Source organism: Galleria mellonella, unplaced genomic scaffold (genome assembly GCF_026898425.1).
Source record: "Galleria mellonella isolate WM207_F2 unplaced genomic scaffold, CSIRO_AGI_GalMel_v1 utg117, whole genome shotgun sequence".
NCBI lineage: Eukaryota > Metazoa > Arthropoda > Insecta > Lepidoptera > Pyralidae > Galleria > Galleria mellonella.
In genome coordinates, this window is record NW_026441980.1 from 8769463 (window position 1) to 8788676 (window position 19214).

The window sequence follows — 19214 nt, forward strand, 5'->3', positions numbered from 1 at the left end:
TAATCCCCCTTGCGCTACCTATGCTGGGTCATAACAGAAACATAAGGAGCACAAACTTGTGTTGTCCCCTGCAGGTAGAGAAAACAAAGAGGCCTACTTTTTGTTTTCTCTACCTGCATTACAATCTGGCATAAATTTAAATAAAATGAAACAAATTTTATTTTAATAATTTATTCGAAGCGGTCAGTGAAAAGACTAGATAAGTCACAACATAACAAAGTTACTAAGTGCAATAAATTAATTTGATTTCACCACATTCATATATAAATACTGTTTCCTTAGACTACCAGATTACAAATTATGTCCATAAACAAATTTGTATTGTTTTGCAATTTTATAATTTACAAAAATACTGTGTATAAAATATAAATTTAAATATCAATGTCATATTTTTCATCATCACTATTAGGAGTATATGTTTCCTCTGGAAGGTGGACCTCTCCACAAAACATGAGTTCTACATAATGAAAATAATCTAAAGCAATATTTGTAAGCATGGCACCTGTAGTTACTCCTAATATTGTGCCAATAATAGGTCTTTGACCAACAGAGCTTCTCAAAATGGCCCACAAAAAAATGGAACCTAGAGGCCACAAGCAACCTCCCAGGAATGCCCAAGAGAATCTTCGAGCTGGAGCAGCAGCTGCTATATGTGGTCTGGCCCATAACCAAAGCCCGGCACCTCCACCAGCAGTTAAAAATAATACATCAGTAATATCACGCCTTGGGAACAACCTGTAATTTTGTACATAGTTATTAGTTTACTTAGAACTTTAAAATGCTAAATAAAATGTTTTATTTCATGTCACAATCAACCTAAACCTTACCTGACCATCAAATGAGGATTCATAACACTGATGGATAAAGTTGTGTAACTAACTAGACCTTGCAAAGGTAAATAATAGTACAAGACATTGTCCTTTGTGAAAGGAGGCAATCTAACTTTGTTCACGGATTTATTAACATATTCAATGGTTTTTGGTAGCGAAACCGGTAAGTTGCAGATTTGTCCTCTTACACTGCGATAAATCCTGTCTAGGTACTCCATGGTTTCATTCCTGAGATAGGCTTGTATCAATAATTACAGTGCCCTGGTTTAGTGCTTATTTACGTCCAATTACCTTGTTACACATTATTTGGCAAGTGTTACGATTTATAGTAGGTATATAAACCTACAATTTTTTTATCAATGCAATAGAATAGACTATCAGCACAAACAAGACATAAGTTAAGAGTCGGCACTACTTTCATATCGATACAACTAGAAAATAAATCTATGTAACCACTTAGATGTATCAACGTTATAAAAATGAACATTCAAATTTCATAGTTTATACAAGTATTTATAATTACCCTTTATTCAAAATATTTATATCACAAAATCAATAACTAAATACTATAAAAGGATTCAGCTACTTTAAAGTAAATCTTTAAATTCCTAGAATTGATAAACTCATTATGATGTTATTGATAGTGTATGGATTTTATACAAGTTTTTTTTTTTATTTAAAGTGACTCGGATTTCGTTCTATTGTAGAGAAAATTATCTGAGCTGTCAAATTAGTGTTGCTAGGTTAGTTACAAATTTTGAACAAAAACATTGATTTGTTTTCAATTACAGGAGATTTAGTTTCAAATTAATTAAAACTTTTTGATCGATTTATAAATCCAAATCCACAACAGAATAGAACTGACGCAGCAACGTTGTAAAATAACAATTTTTTTCACAAAAATTGTTTAATTTTTTTTTTATCTGTGATATTAACATACGTATACGTATTTTTGACCTGAGACCTATCTCAATACTTCCCACCTTATCTAAAGTATTGGAGCATATTGTGCGCAAGCAACTATCCGTTTATTTGTCAGGCCATAATTTGCTGAATCCTTATCAATCTGGTTTCCATCCTGGTCACAGCACAGTTAGTGCACTTGTAAAAGTAATAGATAATATACGCTGGGCTATGGACAACCACTCCCTCATACTCCTTGTTCTATTGAACTTCAGCAGTTCCTTTAATTCTGTTGACTATGACATTCCTTTAAGTATCCTTTCATCTCTTAACATATTTTCACCTGTAATCAATTGGTTAAATTCATATCTTCAGGGCCGATTGCAATGCGTACGCTATGATGAGGTATACTCAGATTGGTGTGAGGTTGCACCTGGGGTCCCACAAGGCGGCGTTCTCTTCCCGCTTTTTTTCTCAGTATTTATTAATGCTATTACTCAAGACATTTCTTCTCCCTACCATCTCTATGCAGATGATTTGCAACTATACCAACACTTTGAACTCTGTGACATCTCTGAGGCTATTGATCGTATAAACCAAGATTTAAATAAAATATCCAATTGGGCAAAATCCCACGGACTTCTAGTCAACCTCCGTAAATCTCAGGCAGTAATAATAGGAAGGCATTGGAGATATAGTGCACATGAGAAATCTCCGATTCCGTATGCTAGAAGTGCCAAAAAATTGGAATCATGTTCGATAGTAACTTATCCTGGAGTGAGCATATCAATGGAGTAAGTAGGAGACTATACTATTCTTTTCACTCGCTCAAACGTTTTCAGAAATTTTTGCCCATTGAAATGAAAATCACACTCACCCAAGCTTTATTACTACCTCTTCTGGATTATGCTGACGTATGTTATCTGGATGTCACAGAGAAACAATTAAATAAGTTGGAACGGCTACAGAAACACACACACGCACACGCAACACACATACGCACATACACACACACATATAATGATATGTAATTTATGTAAATATTTATTTTCTGTTTTGCACTACTACTGCCGACTCACTACTATGCCACTGTATTAGGTTGACTGGAAGAAATCTTTTTTAGAGAGAAGTTCGCCTTTACTAACATTGTTATTAACTTATTGTTGTTACTGTATGTTTTAGTGCAATAAAGAATATATAACTGTACAAGTACCGAAACATGTATGTATGATTTATCTTCGTTAATAAGTTTAAATCGATAAATCAGAAACTGTAATGAGGGGTTTATTAATGTACATTTGTAGTTTTTTTTATACAACATAAAATGTCAAACAAGCTGACGGCCCACCTGATAGAAAGTGGTAACCATCGTCTATAGATATAAGCAGTACCATGGACATAACAGTCTTCTCAAATGCTTTTTTTATCTTTTCCTTAGAAATTTAAACTTCGGTATTAAAAATGGAAATGTAATTGTCCTGATATTTGGGGGTGGGGGCGGGGAAGGGCTGTTAGTAATGCGGATTATCAGTCCCATTGCTAACAATATTCCTTAACAGGTCGACCTCCCTGTGGTCCCTTCTGGAAAGCATCGTGCTAAATTCAATGTGTATTCATTAGGATGTGCTAACTGACCTACCTTTTCATTTTCATCTATCATCCCTCATTGGTGCCCCGCCAGCGTATACCGTTAGCGCAGGCGGGGTTACCATTCCATTATCATTCATTAAAAAAAAATTGTCCTAGTATTTCTAATCTTCATAGAATATGATAAGCATTTACTATCCAAAAATTTATTCTCAGTTGTCTTTACTGTAATTAATTTTTTTTTAATTGTTGTGTAATGCAAATGGGTGTTTCAGTGCTATGCATATGGTCGGCATGAGTAGTGGGTGAGGGTACAGTAATTTAACTTAAACTCATTAAAATAAGATCATAGTTTAATTTTTAATAATTTTGTTGCAATTCTTGCATCCTTAACATTTGAAATAAGATTTTGACCCAGCGGGCTAACTGCTTCTATGTCCAGTGAATCAAGATTAGTAACTATGTCTATGTTTCGTTTCCATTTTTCTAAACCATTCCATGCTATCATTACACCATTATCTGTACATAACTTATGTGATGGCCTAAATATTTTATAATTTGTTTCATTACATAATATTGATAGAGCATTAAATATGTAGTCATTACATGCTACGCCACCAGACACTACCAGTAGTTTATTGTCCTCACTAATGAGATTTCTTTTGTGACAAAATTCCATAGCTCTTTGTGTTCTATGCACCAAATGTTTAGATGTAGCCATCAACATGGCCGCACATAAATCATTTACTTCTGGTATCAATTCATCAGCTACAATTTTATGTTCAACCTCTTTTCTATGGTGATGAAGTAAAACAGAGGTTTTTAAGCCATTAAAACTGAAATTGCAATCCTTATATTCTGCTAATGGTAAAGGAAGTTTAAACATATTTGGATTAGTTGCTTTAGCTGCAGCTAATTCCACCGCTTGTCCTCCTGAGATCTTTGAATATTCAGGCACATTTTTTAATTTCATTCTTCGTGCAACTTTATCAAAAATTTCCCCAGGAGCACAGTCAATACTTTCTCCTAGTAGTTTAAACTTATTAATATCTTGTACTACTGCTAGTAAACAATGCCCCCCAGAAATTAACAATACTAAAAAGGGAAATCGTATATTGTATTGCATTCTAGCTACCAATGCATGAGCTTCCATATGGTGAACAGGTATTATTGGTTTATTATGTCGACGAGCCAAATGTTTAGCATACTTCATTCCAATAGCAAGACTTAGAGGCAACCCAGGTTTTAGTGTCACTGCTATTGCTGATATATCTGACATAGTCAATTTTGCTTTTTGCAAAGTACCAGAAACGATTGGTTCAATGTTATATCTGTGTAAATCTTGAGCTACATCTGGTATAATACCACCATGTCGTAAGTGTATTAGATGCTGTGAATATAATGATTCTGATAACAATTCACATTTGTCATTGATTACTGCACAACCAGTATCATCACATGATGTTTCTATACCAAGAATTTTGTGTGTTGAATACTTTTTATAACGGGAGATACTTTTCAAAAATATTTCTGTATTTTTATAAATATTATTACACTTTTTAGATATTAAATTCATTTCTTATTCCAATTTTCTTTTTCTACTTTAAGGACTTTAAATTTCAACAAAAATCATAAAAATTAAATAATTATACACATAAGTATTTTAATAAAGAATTCCAATTCTAGAACTTAAAAAAATAACTTATTATTTATAAAAAATATAAATATAAATAATACGACTAGAAAGATTTTATAAATTTAAACATTACAAGACACTGCAACATGACATAACCACAAAACAGAAACAGCACAATATTACACTGACAAATAGGGTTGCCAGATTCGATTTTTTATTTTTTACCCAAATTGATATGCTTTCGTTCATTTTTACGTATTTACAAATTTGAGTCAATTTTTTATTTTATTTTATCAGTAATATAATCAATATATGTACCAATAACAAAAATTGAATTGTCATTTAAATACTACTAGATAAATTATATAACCTATATTAATATCGTATTGGTGGGGTTGAATTATTTTTTAAGTATAATAATAGGTAAATAGAACGTGGAATTGGGATACCAGCGAAGAATAATAGGTGAGGACGAAGTCAGGTCAGAGTGGAGTTTTTTCATTGTCTCTTATCAGTGCTCTACCACTATATATCATATTTTAAGGGTAATTTTACCTGTGCTATCGATATACATCGTTGTGGAACAAGTGTGTGATGATAGATTTTTTTATACCACTGAGGTGGCAAACAAGCATACGGCCCACCTGATGGTAAGTGGTTACCATCGCCTATGAACACCTGCAATACCAGAGGTATTACGCGTGCGTTGCCGATCCTGAAGAAACCTCTTTACTCCCCTTTTGAAGAACCCCATGCTATAGACTCTTTGGAAAACCTTGGCAGGGAGCTCATTCCATAACCTGAGTATTTGTGGAAGGAAGCATCTCTGAAACCGCGCAGTATGCGACCATTGAGGCTGTAGAACATGAGAATGAACTCCCTGTTGATGGCGAGCCGTACGATGGTAGAAAGTGACTGTGGGCATCATATTGAATAATTCCTCTGAGCACAATCCGTTGTACAAGTGATAGAATATACATAGTGAGGCAAAATCTCTCCTAAGATTTAAGAGTTTGATACCGCTTGTAAGCTTGGGATCGTCCACAATTCTCACAGCTCGTCATTGCACTGAGTCGAAGGGTTCGGGATGGTATTTAGGTTTTCACACTAACTAGATTTGCGATTTGTAGAGCAAATCAATAGAGCGAAGCATTAGTAGTAAACTAATGCTTCGCTCTATTAAGCACATCGAGTTTTTTGGATACCAGCTTCACCTTATCTTCGAGGTATTCACGGAACTGTACACATCACTAGAGATGTCGACACCAAGGATCCCAATGTTAAGAGACATACCCTGAGATTGTGTAGTCCCAACAAATGTTTTTTTTAGCGGTGAACGCGCAAGCTTGTATTTTAACTGGGTTAGACTAGACTAAGTTTTGTCGTCTTCAATCAGAGACTCCATCTAACGTTTTCTCAATTTCAGACACAAGCTGTTCACGATTGTCCTCCACAATGGAACGAGGAACATTGGTATGACTCATATAACGGTCATCCCCAGTGCTGTCATCCGCATAACTGTGAAAGTAGATTAGTTGGTCCATTGTAATGAATTCAACAAGAACTAATTACAATTGTTTTCACGTGAAGGTCGTTTTGACAGATTAAGATATTGCTAGCAATATCTTATTATTTGTTTTGTTTGTCATTGTTATCGTTTGTCATTATTTATAAATCAGTTCAGAAATACATTTTTTTATGTACTCATATAGTCCCATAGAAATTTTAGAATAATCGTTCCAGTAATTTGGTTTTTAAATCAAAATAACTGGTTTTGCCACGATCAATGTATGAATAGATTGCCATTCTCAAAGAGTAAGGTGTTGTACTTCCATAGGTGAATGTTTTTTCGTCTGCTTATGTGCCATTCGTATTAAAAAAAAATATTTATTCTTTCGAAATCCAAAAATTAATTAATTAAAATACTAACTTGACATCTTTAATTTAATCGAAAATGATGCGCCAAATCGAGAAAGACAAAAATTTACTTATTTTTAAATTGACAATATAGAGTAACATGTAAAATATATTGTTGGGTGCGATTCAAAATGTAATTTCTTTGCTGAAAAACACGGTATACAGTTGGTAGTAATAACATTTTAGGAACAGGCGTGTTTTGCCAAAACAATGGCATGCAAAAGTTTAATATTTATGGTAATTTTTTTTAAATACTAATGACAAAACATTATGTATGTGCTTATAAAATGGAATTATTTTATGTCCTTAATTGAGTAATAACACTTGTCTAAAAGCCATTTGTACAGTGTGCTCTTGAATTGTCTCAGTGTCTTTATATTAGGTTCTTACATATGAAATTGGCGTTTTGTACGGGAGGAATATAAAGTGATTTTTTTTGTAAAATATATTTAATTAATCAAAGTATGCACCGTTGTTATCTTTACACTTTCGCCATCTCATAGGTAGTTCATTGATCTCTTTATTAAAAAAACCATGGGGTTGAGAATCAATAAACTCTTTGAAGGCGGTTTGGACAATCGCATCGGAGTTGAATTTTGTTCCTTGTAAGACGTTGTCCAAATTCCGGAAAAAATGGTAATGTTTTGGAGCAAGGTCCGGAGAGTACGGCGGATGTCGCAGACATTCTAATTGTAGCTCATCTAACTTAGTGGTTGTTTGTTGTGCAGTGTGTGGTCTTGCGTTGTCGTGAAGCAGCAGTGGCCTAGAGTGATTGACCAATCTCGGTTGTTTAGCAGCTAGTTCTTCCCTCATAGTTTGCAGTTACTGACAATTGATATCTACCGTAATCGTTTGTTCAGATTTTAGAAAGATTTGTAGTGAACGGCACCGGCGCTAGTCCATCAAATACTCACAAGTAACTTTTTCTAAGTCAATTTTCGTTTAGGGCAGGATTTGGCTGGGTCTTCAGGGTTCAGCCATTGCGACAAGCGCTTCCGATTATCATACAGTATCCATTTTTCATCACAAATAAAGATTAGATTTAAAATCCCTTCATTATTGTATTGGTCACACATCAGTTAACGCGTGTTTGCAAGTTTGATTCACTGAATTTATGAGATACCCATCGTTCAAGTTTTTTTACTTTCTCGATTTGCTTCAAGTGGATTAATACAGTTTTATTACTTACCCCGAAGCCTGCAGCTATCCCTCAAGTGTTGTGATAGATCCGCTTCCACAATAGCCTTTAATTCTTCATTTCCTACTATTTGGTCTCCGGCCGTCCACGGGGTTGGTTCTGAAAGTGGAAATTTCTAGAACGAAAACGTTAAAACCAAAAACGTACCGTGCTTTCTTTTGCACCACCATCGCCGTATACATCATTAATCCTTCAAGCTGTTTCTGTAGCACTGGTGCCACGGTAGACTTGTACTCGTAAATATACCGATGTTTCATATTTTCCATTGTGCGGTAATAAGTGATGCCAATGAAAAAAATTATGAGGAAAAAACAAATGAATAGCTGTTTTCAAAACTCAAATGTACCCGCTAAATGAATGAATGAATTAATTACTAATTTATTATACATTTGAATTTGGAGTTCTTAACCAAAGAGGAGATATTTCAGATCAAAATGGTCAGTACGGCAAAACGCTAATTTCATATGTAAGGACCTAATATAATTTTTTTTTTGATAAATCGTAGTCTTAGGAATTCTATTTAATACTACCCTATTTGGATTTCTTCTATTTCGCGGGTAACGTTCTTTGGCAGTAATAAAGCTGTTTAAATTTTTTCTAACAAATACAGCTGCTTCATAAATATACATGCCAGTTAGTAGATAATTTTATATTTTTTAAATAGTGGTCGGCAAGACTTCCATGGTGGAAGCTCGCAAAGAACACGAGGACATTTCTTCTGTACCAAGAAAGCCTTATTAATGTCAGTGGAATTACCCCATACTATTAAGCCATATCGCAATGGTGAGGTTACATATCCGTGATATGCTATCAGAGTTGTTTTCTCATCAGTAGTTTTACTTAATCTTTTAAGGAAGTATACACATTTATTTATTTTATTTCAGACCTTATCTATTTGGGCTTTCCAGTTGCAATGATAATCCATTTTGGCTCCAAGAAATGAGATTTCATGAAATGGCTTAATGCTTCGCTGTTATATTTTATATTTAGTCCAAGTTGTTTCACCTTTTTTTCTAAATTGAATATATCCGGTTTTATCAAGATTCAAAGTAAAATATTTTTCTTTAAGCCATTGTGTGATGGAACTAACTGTTAGGTTAATGTCATCTTCAAAGCTTTCCAAGTTCTCTGAGTCACATGTAATAGTAACAGAAATGTCATCTGCGATAATACTCATTAATGTTTTGTAACCTTAGGTAAATCATTTATATAAGAAAAAAATAATAAAGGCCCCAAAATACATCCCTGAGGTACACCGTAGCCATTGTGCTTACTATTTGATTTATAAAATGTTAACACTGATTTTTCATCCAGATGAATAATTTCAACATGTTGATATCTATTCACCAAATAACTTTCTAACCAACTATAGGCTGGCCCTCGAATTCCATAGAAGTACAGTTTGCTTAAAAGTACTTTATATACATAGTCAAATGCTTTTTTTATGTCAAAGAAATGTACTACAGTTTTATTTTTACTATCTATGTTGTCAATTACATTCCTTGTCAAGTTATAAATAGCTAATTCTGTCGATATATTTTTTTTAAAACCATGTTTATGTCATAATATAGAAGAAGAAGATTTGGTAGAAAGTTGAAATAAGAATAAAATTAAAATCTTGTATTACAATTGATCAACGATGGTATAATTTAGCATCATTCAAAAATTATTTTTATTTTTTAAAATTTATATAGAATTATTATAGCTGCATATAACTGCATGTAACAGCCTATTGCCTGTGTCAACTCAATTGATATAATCGATTAGAGCAATTTGGCGCCTATTGACAATTTCTAAGGAATTTAAGTTAAAATTTGTACATATTCACGTATTTGTTATTATTTTAATTTGCATATTTGAGCCTTGAAAATATTAATAGGTTTAATTGTGATAATTTTCTCTGTCGATTCATATATAAAATATTTGTTATGGTTGTAAATATTGTATTTAAATAAGTGAAATGTTTCAAGCATATTAATACGTAAAATATGAAATTGTGTTTTCACTGTTATTTATATTACATTCAGGTAAAGCACATTTAATTCCAATTAATTATATTCATTTAAAACTAATTTAATTTCAACACGTAAAAATAATTAGAAATTATTTTGTTCATACTCCCGCCGAAACAGCTTCGAGCTTATGTTATGTTAATTATTATCCTATTGTCTCTTTTGCTCTAACGTACAGGTTATTATATTTTCTCTTTCATTGCCAATCTATATACTTTATATTTTTTTTGATGGGTGAAAATGAAATGGTAACCCCGCTTGCGCTAACGTAATACGCTGGCGGAGCACCAGTGAAGGGTGATAGATAAGAATGAAAACAGACCAGTTAGCCTATCATGATGAATTCATCAGGAATTAACCATGATAGTTCCCAGGGGGAACCGCGAGGAGGTCGACCTGGTTGGGTATATTGCTAGCAATGGGATTCTGTCTCCATTACTAATAATCCCTTTCCCCCGCGTAGGCAGGGTTACCATGTTATCAAATGAAAAAAAAAACCAGTGGAGGTTGAAATCATGTGATTACTTGCTTTGTGGATGAAACGGTGAGGGCGAAATTAAGTCAGTTATATAAGATCCATCGTGACGAATTTGTTAGGAATTAATCACTATGGTGTCTAAAGGAGAGAACTCTCAAGTCGAAGTCCATGCGATCGTCTTTGGAAACTATGTTTACTCTATGTCTTAGGTATATATGCTAATCAATATTATAAAAAATAATGTGACAACTGCGAAATTTTTTCTAAAGCCCATTCTACAATTTTCTCATAATGTAAGTATAAATATTTGCTTCACTAACCGGTAAGCAAACGGAAATAATTAAAAAAAAAACTGGTTACGTGACTTCACACGCCGAGGGTTCCGTACATCAATATATAATTCTTCTTCCTACTCTTATTCCAATTATTTATACGGAGTAGGCGTAATATGTTTTTTATCTATATTACAAAAAGATTTGGCTTTGTTTTACGATCGTATACATAAATATATAATTATGGGATAAAATTGCCTTTGTTATATTTTTCTTACTAAATAGATACCTAGTAGATATTATTATCGATTATTATGCTTTTGGGTCATAATTGTGGTTAAAAATTGAACCGTATAACTAAGTTTGTTTTTTCTTTATTCTTATAATATTCACTTATACCTTTATGAACTATAATTATTTCAGAATTTTCGCATTAAAAACTTCAAAGATAAGGCAACAATTTATTTTCTCACATTTTCGACCATAATTGAAAACTACACTGGTTTACTGTTAAAAAAATGTTACACGTTAGGTAGAGAGATATATTATTTATAGAAAATGTGAGGTACAAATTATTTTGCTTTACACTTATATTTAAATTTAATTAATTTAGAGCTTCTACGGGAATGTAAATCGAGTTCAAACCACAGAGTTACTATTTATATATGCTTGAAGTTTTGTATTTAGGTTTTTAATTTGAAATTAAGAAATATCTACGTCTTTCGGTACTTTTGAAAAATCATACTTAAGGTAATGAAATAAGTAAGCAAAATATTATATATTATTAAAAAAATATAGCTATTAATAACTTTACATATTATATATTCAGGTATTTTTTATGATGCGCTTTAGACTGGCAATAGGAAAGTCAAGCCAACGGTTGACCTGAGTTATTTTTTCAATTCCTTTTGCTTTAGCTAAACTTATTATGTGCATAATATTTTAAAGAGAGCAACGTTTTAAAAGTAATACGAACCTCAGTTTTATGTTACGATTCCTACGTGGCTGACTTATTTCACGCTTAACTTTTATAACATGTTTAAATTTGTGCAAACTAAAATAAATAACGCCTTGTTAAATAAAAAATGTGTTAATATTAAATTAAGATTAAAAAAAATAAGTGATCAGCCATCTAAAGATAATAATGGGGATTCTGGTCTTAAAAAATTCGATGAAATTCCAGGACCTAAAAGTTATCCGCTGATAGGTACTTTGTACAAATATCTACCTTTTATAGGTAAGTACAATAGTTATTTAATCTTGATTATTTTATTGCTTTTTGTTATAGTTTATATTTTTTTTATTAAGCTTTAAGACTTGACGATATATAGGAATTGTGAAAATCGGTTTAGATTTGACGACGTGTCACATAATAGTCTCAAAAAGTCTGGCGAATAACAATTATAATTTTTGATGGGGCTATCAGAGGTCATTATAGATAATGTAAAATTCGACCTACCTACATATTTTGCCAAGCATATTTAAAATCAACATGGAGGGTAGCGCGGATACCATTACCTCTAGATTGTTTTAGTTTGTTAACGGCGTTTCCTTTTCCCGGAAAGTTAGCCGGAAATTAAAATTGACATACAAAATTTTTTATACAAAGTTTTTGCTGTCGTCTATATTCAAACTCACGACCTTTGAGGCCGGTAAGTAGGTTTTTTTAATGATAATTTATTGGTAACTCCATTTGTGCATCAGTATGTGGGGTATATGATAGGAGATGATGAAGTAGGTTAGTCCATATTAACAAATCGCCATGGAATAATCATATTGTTTTCCAGTAGATATCATGTGGGGGACGACTAGATGCCGGGTATATTGCTAGCAAAAGAAGTGCTATTTTTAACAATCATGGGTGCCGTTTACAGGCGATTATGATGCAGAAGCATTGGATAAGAATGCATGGCTGAACTGGAAACGGTATGGTACGTTAGTGCGGGAAGAGCCAGGTGTAAATGTGCTTCACGTGTTTGAGCCAGATGACATCGAAGCCGTATTTCGACAAGATCACCGCTATCCCGCCAGGAGGAGTCATGTTGCAATGCAGCATTATCGTGTCAATAAACCGCACCTTTACAATACAGGCGGGCTGCTTTCCACGTAATATTGTTATTATTTTAATATTAGCTTTAGTTTTTAAATTTGTAATGAATGATATAAATATGAAAGTGAGTTTGTTTGATATCATTTAGCGTCTTAACGGCTCGAGCAATTGTCATAAAATTTACTATTCATGTAAATGTATAGTAAATTTTATGACTATTGATTAATTTTATGACTTTTGGAATGGAGAAATGTACAGGACATTTTAGCTTTTGTCGAGGATAATTAATTTTACAAATAAAAACTAGTATAGGTAGAATACTATATAAGAATAGTTTCTGTATGCCACATTTATCATTATCATTTCAGCCATTATCTGTCCACTGCTGAACATTGGCCTCCTCAATAGATTGCCGTAAGGAATGGTGCTGAGCTAGCTGTATCCACTGATTTCCTGCAATGCATAGGAGGTCATCACTCGATTATTTATTTCGGATTCTGTATCGCAAAGAAAAAATATTTTTTATAGAATCTAGTAACTATCTAGGAAAATGATTGGTATTCTGTTTATTTATATTCAATTCTCCCTTAAGTGTGCATTAATAACGAAATCATTACTAATAAATACGAAAGCGAGTATGTTTGTTACAGAGGGAGACTGTACAAAAGTCGTTTGCTTGGATACTTCTGTCCCTTTCGTGTTTCAACTGTAAAGCAGTTGCATTTGCATGGCTGTGTTTCGGTTTGAAGAGTGAGATATGGCGTGAATTTACAGGGTACAGAGGAATAACAACTGAGTCCTCAGGAATGGCAACGCATGGGGGGTATCATGGGCGAAAAAGTATACTCTGTTATGTCCATGGTACTGCTCATGTCTATAGGCGACGGTTACCACTTTCCATCAGGTGGGCCATCAGCTTGTTTGCCATTCTAAGTTTTATAAAAAAAAAACATAGAGCCTTAACAGCTTAATCGATCAGTATGAAATTTGGGTATATATGTACTATATGGAATGGAAAAGGACACAGGTAATTTTGTGTTCTAGTCAGTAAATATATCCCGGTCACGAGGACGAAGTCACGGATAAAATTAATTAATAAATGAATGATTAAATAACAGGGACCAATAATTAAATAGAATACTTATACGAGTCGTATCTTCATACTCTTTGCTTTTTGTAAGTTGTAAATACCCAATAATGACGTTATTTAAAGCTGATGAACTGTACAAAATGCTTTTCGTTAGTCCTCACGACGATTTTCAGTAAAGATTTTTAATTAAGAGATAATAGATTACCAAAAATACCTACTTATAAGACCTCAGTCAGATTTATCTATTTTCAATCAACTTCTAAAAGAAGGTTCTCAATTCCATTGTTTTTTTTTTATATTTGTTACCTTATAAATCTGTTAGTTCTAAACAGATACAGACAGAGATAAATAGCAATAATTACAGATTGGTCCCATAGAAATTTTATCATAATATGTTCAGTTATTAGTTTTTAAATCAAAATAATTGGTTTTGACCCAATTGAAATCAGTCTTTTTTGTGGAACACAATCTTCTATTATTTAAGATAGTAATGTACTTTTAAAGATGCTCAAATAGTTTTGTACTTTCGTATATAGCTTTTATAATTAATGAAGTGTGATATTTTTTTCTATCCTGTACGTACTTAATTAATATATTGTTAAATACATGTGACTGTACGTAACTCGATAACTAAATTAGCTTGCTACAGTTAGTGCAAGTTATATTTGATTGTCATTTCATTTCTTAACTTGGGTTTATTAGTATTAAATTAAGAATCTATAAAGTTTGGTAATATGTTTGAAGTGATTATTTTTAAAATAGAAATATTTATAATTGTGTTGTTTCTATAAGTATTTGTCAATACTTATTGAAATTAAACCGTAACGTTTTATCCTATAATTTATATATCGTTATTTTATTATTATCTACAATATTTTATTTTTTTAGAAATGGACCAGACTGGTGGCGTCTTAGAAGCACGTTTCAAAAAAATTTCACTGGACCAGAAAGTGTTAAAAGTCATGTGAAGACTACGGACTGTGTTGTTAAAGAATTTGTACACTGGATAAAAGAAAAGAAACTGTCAGCGCACGAAGATTTTTTGTTCTATTTAAATAGACTAAACTTAGAAAGTGGGTAACACTTACCCTCTTATTTATAAAAAGTAAACTTACTATAAACCTATTTTAGCTATTACAGTGTTTTGTTTCTTTCTTTCATATTGATAATTTAGAACAGTGGAATAAGATAAAACACTTCAAAAGCTAAAATAAGTTTATGAGACGCTTGACGTTTATATGAATAAGAGTTTTTTTTATGGATGATAATGAAATGGTAATCCCGCCATACGGATACGGAATACGGTGAGTTTGCCGCGTGGTCTTGGTCACCTCTTCCTTTCCTGTGGGTGTCTTAAAAGGCGACTAAGGTAGGGCGAGGGATGTGTAGTAGCGTGCCTCTTAAGTATTTCCAAAGCCTATCTGTGGTTGTCAATCCGCCTGCCAAGCATGACAATTACTGGCAAAACCCTCCAAAGGTAAGGTTTATGAACAGTAGCGGACAGTAAAATGCTGATATGATGAGCAATATATGCATATCAACGATTTTGGTGTCTCACCTTCCGATGGTTGACGGTTCGATCCCCACGCAATTAATATATTCGTAATATCTGTTTGTATTGGTCTGGATGACCTTTATGTAGGTATAATATGTATCAATTTATAAAAAAAAGTATTTCTGTCTGTTCTCTAATACCTATAGTGCAAGCTTTGCTTAATTTGGGACTAGATGGTGCTGTGTAACATGTCCCGATATTTTTGGATTATGATTTTTATAAATATTTATTATTGTGTTTATAATGAATGTTATCTGTTTAATGTGCTATTTGCACATAAATAAATAAAATAATGGCCCGCTGGTATAAATTCCATCATGCAACGAGGATATTAATGAATTAGAATGACGAATATGAAATATTTTTTTTATAAATTTAATGTACCTATTCTATGCGCGCAGTACAAGTTACGAAATTTAAAATATTCACCCATACCTGAGTAATCTAATCTGATTAATAATAAATAAATAATTAATGATATTTAATTATAATTTACAGTTATTGGAGTGGTAGCTTTCAATGAACGATTTCAAAGCTTTTCACAAAGCGAACAAAATTCTAATTCTCGGAGTAGCAAAACTATAGCAGCTGCGTTTGGATCGAATAGTGGTATTATGAAACTCGACAAAGGATTTCTTTGGAAATTTTTTAAGACACCACTGTATAAGAAACTGGTAGAATCCCAAGATTATTTAGGGAAGTATGTATTAAAATACCATTAAATTTTACCAGAGCACCTAATAAGCATATTTTTAAAAGAAGTCTTTTTAATTACTTGTTGAGTCAACAAAACCAGCTCTAGTTACAGGTTACTCAATAGTTACTATATTTCATAATGTTTACCATAGTTTTTATGTATGTATGTATGTGTATGTGTATATATATGTGTATGTATGTATATATATGTATGTGTGTATATATGTATATGTATGTGTGTATGTATTCATGTGTTATATGTGTATTTCTTATGTATTATTATGTATAATTATTTCAGTATGTTGCTATAATTATGTCACATATTTTTCACCACATCTACCCTTCATATGCTTTCTGTTTTTACTTAATGGTTAGCTGGTAGAGAATGCATTAAGCTCGCCACTTGTACAAAGTTTTATTGTGCAATAAAGAATAAATAAATAAATATTAGGTAGCTGTCTACAACTGCAATCGTACCTATTGTTAAATTATTTCATTTTCACAGAATATCGATTGAAATATTACTAAAAAGGATAAAATTTTTCGAAGAGAACAAAACCGATTCGGATCAATCGCTTTTAGCGTCTTTTCTTCTGCAACCAAATGTGGATATAAAAGACATAGTTGGTATGATGGTTGACATTTTAATGGCAGCTATAGATACGGTAAGATTTTATTTGATACTAGCTATTTACTCGTGACTTTGTCCTTGTGACCAGGATACTTTTAGTGATTGGGATAAAGGTAGTCTGTGTCCTTTTCCATTTCATATAATACGTGTAAACCAAATTTTATCGCAATCGGTTAAGGCGTTATAAAGGAACAAACAAACAAATTCATTATCACATTTATAATATTAGTATGGATTACGTTGTGAATACTGCTTTTTTATACATTCAATTTTGGTGTTTTTACAGTCTTTACTCTTTTTTTCTAGACCGCATATACGACAAGTTTTGCCTTATATCACATATCACTAAATCCGGATTGTCAAGAAAAAATGTATAAGGAAATTGTATCGTTTCTTCCGGAAAAAAATTCAGATATAACTCCAGAAATACTATCCAAAATGAATTACGTTCGGAGTGTTATAAAAGAGAGCCTGAGACTAAATCCTGTAGCTATAGGTGTAGGTCGCTTACTACAAAAAGATATTATAATAAGAGATTATTTGATTCCAAAAGGAGTGAGTGTAATACTTTATTTTCCACTTATTAATTTAATATTTCTTCTTTTGACGAAACTAATAGAAATATAGTAAATAAATATCATAGAATACACTATGATGCTCTTCTTGTGGTAAAAATACATAAATCCGAATTATATATATATATATATATATATATATATATATATATATATATATATATATATATATATATATATATATATATATATATATATACACATATATATATATAGTCTATTTCAATATAACTTAAAAAGAATATAACCATGATAATAATAATAAATAATAGATACATACAGTTTTTAAATTAAAGTAATAATTAATTTAATTCAATAAATTAATTGTTCATTTGTAATATTGCATATCAGAGACTATAGGTATTAAATACGATCTGTTTAATTTGCAGACAGTCGTTGTAACGCAGAACATGTTAGCGTCTCGTTTACCTCTATTCGTAAAAGATCCTCTGGCCTTTAAACCAGAGCGATGGCTGCGGGCATCATCAAATTATGAAAACTTACATCCTTTTCTAAGCTTGCCTTTTGGGTTTGGCCCCAGGTCATGTATTGCAAGAAGACTAGCGGAACAAAACATATGCATCACGTTGATTAGGGTAAGTAATCATGTGTTTATTTTTTATGCAAAATATTTATTTGTAATATTTTATTATAATCATATATAACATGAATTTATATTACTTTATTTCAGGTAATACGTGAATTTGAAATAAAGTGGAATGGAGGAGAGCTCGGTGTACGAACTTATTTAATTAATAAGCCCGATCAACCTGTAGCATTATCATTTATCAAAAGATCTATGTAAACAGCAATTTTGGTATCCTTATAGTATTAAAATAATAAAACAACTTTTTTTAATAAGAGTTTATATTTACATGTTTCCTTTAAAGCCTTTAGATCGTTTACCTAGAAAAATGGGTGCCGTAAGGATTGTAGATATGGAGAAGGAACTGGTATAGCGGGTACGTTTTGTATTACTTTAAAATTGTGTTCGTTTAAAATATTAGGTAAGACTCTTTCTGCAACAATATTTTGAACGCATTCTGTTGGGAATGATAAAGCCTTATTATTAATCGAAGATGAATGATGGACAAATAATTTTGATAAAAATGAAGATAAAAATTGTTTTTTGAGAGATAATAAATCTAATAGTAATTTTGACGCCTTAGAAACATGTGGTACCTCTACAGATTCTTTAACAAAATCAGATGAAGGAGGTAATATTGGAGCAGTGGGAATGTCTACAGGTTTAATAGTTCCTATATTTTCTTGAGATATAATTGATGGTAGTTCTTCAATAAAGATTGGAGCAGGAGGTTTGAGTATAGGATTAACTGGCAATACAGGAGCTTCTGGTATTACTGAAGGCTTTACATATTCGTGAATTTCAACAACTGGCTGCGATGTTATTTCTGAACCTTGTGAAATATGTTGGGTTTCCTCAACGAATGCGGGTACGGGAATTGGTACATAAGGTGGTATTACCGGGGCCGCTGGAATTATAGGCGTTTTCTCAATTATGGTATGTTCGTGAACATTTGGCAATACGTTAGTTTCAACAGATTCCACTACCACAGTTTCAGGCAATGTTGGATTTTGAATTGTCACAGGAATGGGAAGCTCAGGCAATGTTAAAGGTGGTAATTTAGGAGCAACGGGAATTTTCGATATTTCAATTAGTTCATGGTTCTCTTCTGATTGTTCTTGTGAAATTTCACTAACAGATTGTACACATGGTACTTGAAATGGTTTTTCCACAATAACAGGATGTGGAAGTTTAGGAA

General features: G+C 32.3%; 3 protein-coding genes and 1 long non-coding RNA gene across 6 annotated transcripts; 2 read left to right on the forward strand and 2 right to left on the reverse strand.

The window, feature by feature from the left end:
- Positions 1-155: 155 nt before the first annotated feature.
- On the reverse strand, positions 156-1255 carry LOC113511681 (uncharacterized). Its single transcript, XM_026895362.3, has 2 exons — positions 828-1255; positions 156-735 (listed from the first exon to the last, which is right to left on the reverse strand). The coding sequence occupies exons 1-2, from the start codon at positions 1046-1048 to the stop codon at positions 372-374; spliced, it is 585 nt and encodes a 194-aa protein (XP_026751163.1). The 5' UTR covers positions 1049-1255; the 3' UTR covers positions 156-371.
- Positions 1256-2806: 1551 nt separating this feature from the next.
- Positions 2807-9708, forward strand: LOC128200878 (uncharacterized). 2 transcript variants are annotated; one of them, XR_008252943.1, is made up of 3 exons: positions 2807-2954; positions 6383-6429; positions 8736-9708. It is a non-coding gene; the product is annotated as an uncharacterized LOC128200878 (long non-coding RNA). The 2 variants fall into 2 exon arrangements; XR_008252941.1 differs by having other exon boundaries at positions 8956-9708.
- LOC113511594 (tRNA N6-adenosine threonylcarbamoyltransferase, mitochondrial-like) lies at positions 3661-6057 on the reverse strand. The gene has a single exon (XM_031913474.2). It carries the CDS (start codon positions 4894-4896, stop codon positions 3667-3669), a length of 1230 nt encoding a protein of 409 aa, XP_031769334.1. The 5' UTR covers positions 4897-6057; the 3' UTR covers positions 3661-3666.
- Positions 9709-11629: 1921 nt separating the features above from the next.
- Positions 11630-18282, forward strand: LOC113511833 (cytochrome P450 302a1, mitochondrial). 2 transcript variants are annotated; one of them, XM_031913471.2, is made up of 8 exons: positions 11636-12070; positions 12708-12939; positions 14862-15046; positions 16027-16228; positions 16730-16889; positions 17162-17410; positions 17820-18026; positions 18122-18282. In XM_031913471.2, exons 1-8 carry the CDS (start codon positions 11869-11871, stop codon positions 18233-18235), a joined length of 1551 nt encoding a protein of 516 aa, XP_031769331.2. In that variant the 5' UTR covers positions 11636-11868; the 3' UTR covers positions 18236-18282. The 2 variants fall into 2 exon arrangements, with proteins under 2 accessions (XP_031769333.2, XP_031769331.2); XM_031913473.2 differs by lacking the exon at positions 17162-17410 and having other exon boundaries at positions 11630-12070.
- The last annotated feature ends 932 nt before the right edge of the window (positions 18283-19214 follow it).

Coding starts and splice junctions, on each gene's coding strand:
- LOC113511681 (XM_026895362.3), bottom strand. CDS start 1,048: ATGGAGTACCTAGACAGGATTTATCGCAGTGTAAGAGGACAAATCTGC. Junction 736..827: donor AATCCTCATTTGATGGTCAG/GTAAGGTTTAGG, acceptor ACAAAATTACAG/GTTGTTCCCAAGGCGTGATA.
- LOC113511594 (XM_031913474.2), bottom strand. CDS start 4,896: ATGAATTTAATATCTAAAAAGTGTAATAATATTTATAAAAATACAGAA.
- LOC113511833 (XM_031913471.2), top strand. CDS start 11,869: ATGTTTAAATTTGTGCAAACTAAAATAAATAACGCCTTGTTAAATAAA. Junction 17,411..17,819: donor ATTATTTGATTCCAAAAGGA/GTGAGTGTAATA, acceptor TTTAATTTGCAG/ACAGTCGTTGTAACGCAGAA. Junction 18,027..18,121: donor TATGCATCACGTTGATTAGG/GTAAGTAATCAT, acceptor ACTTTATTTCAG/GTAATACGTGAATTTGAAAT.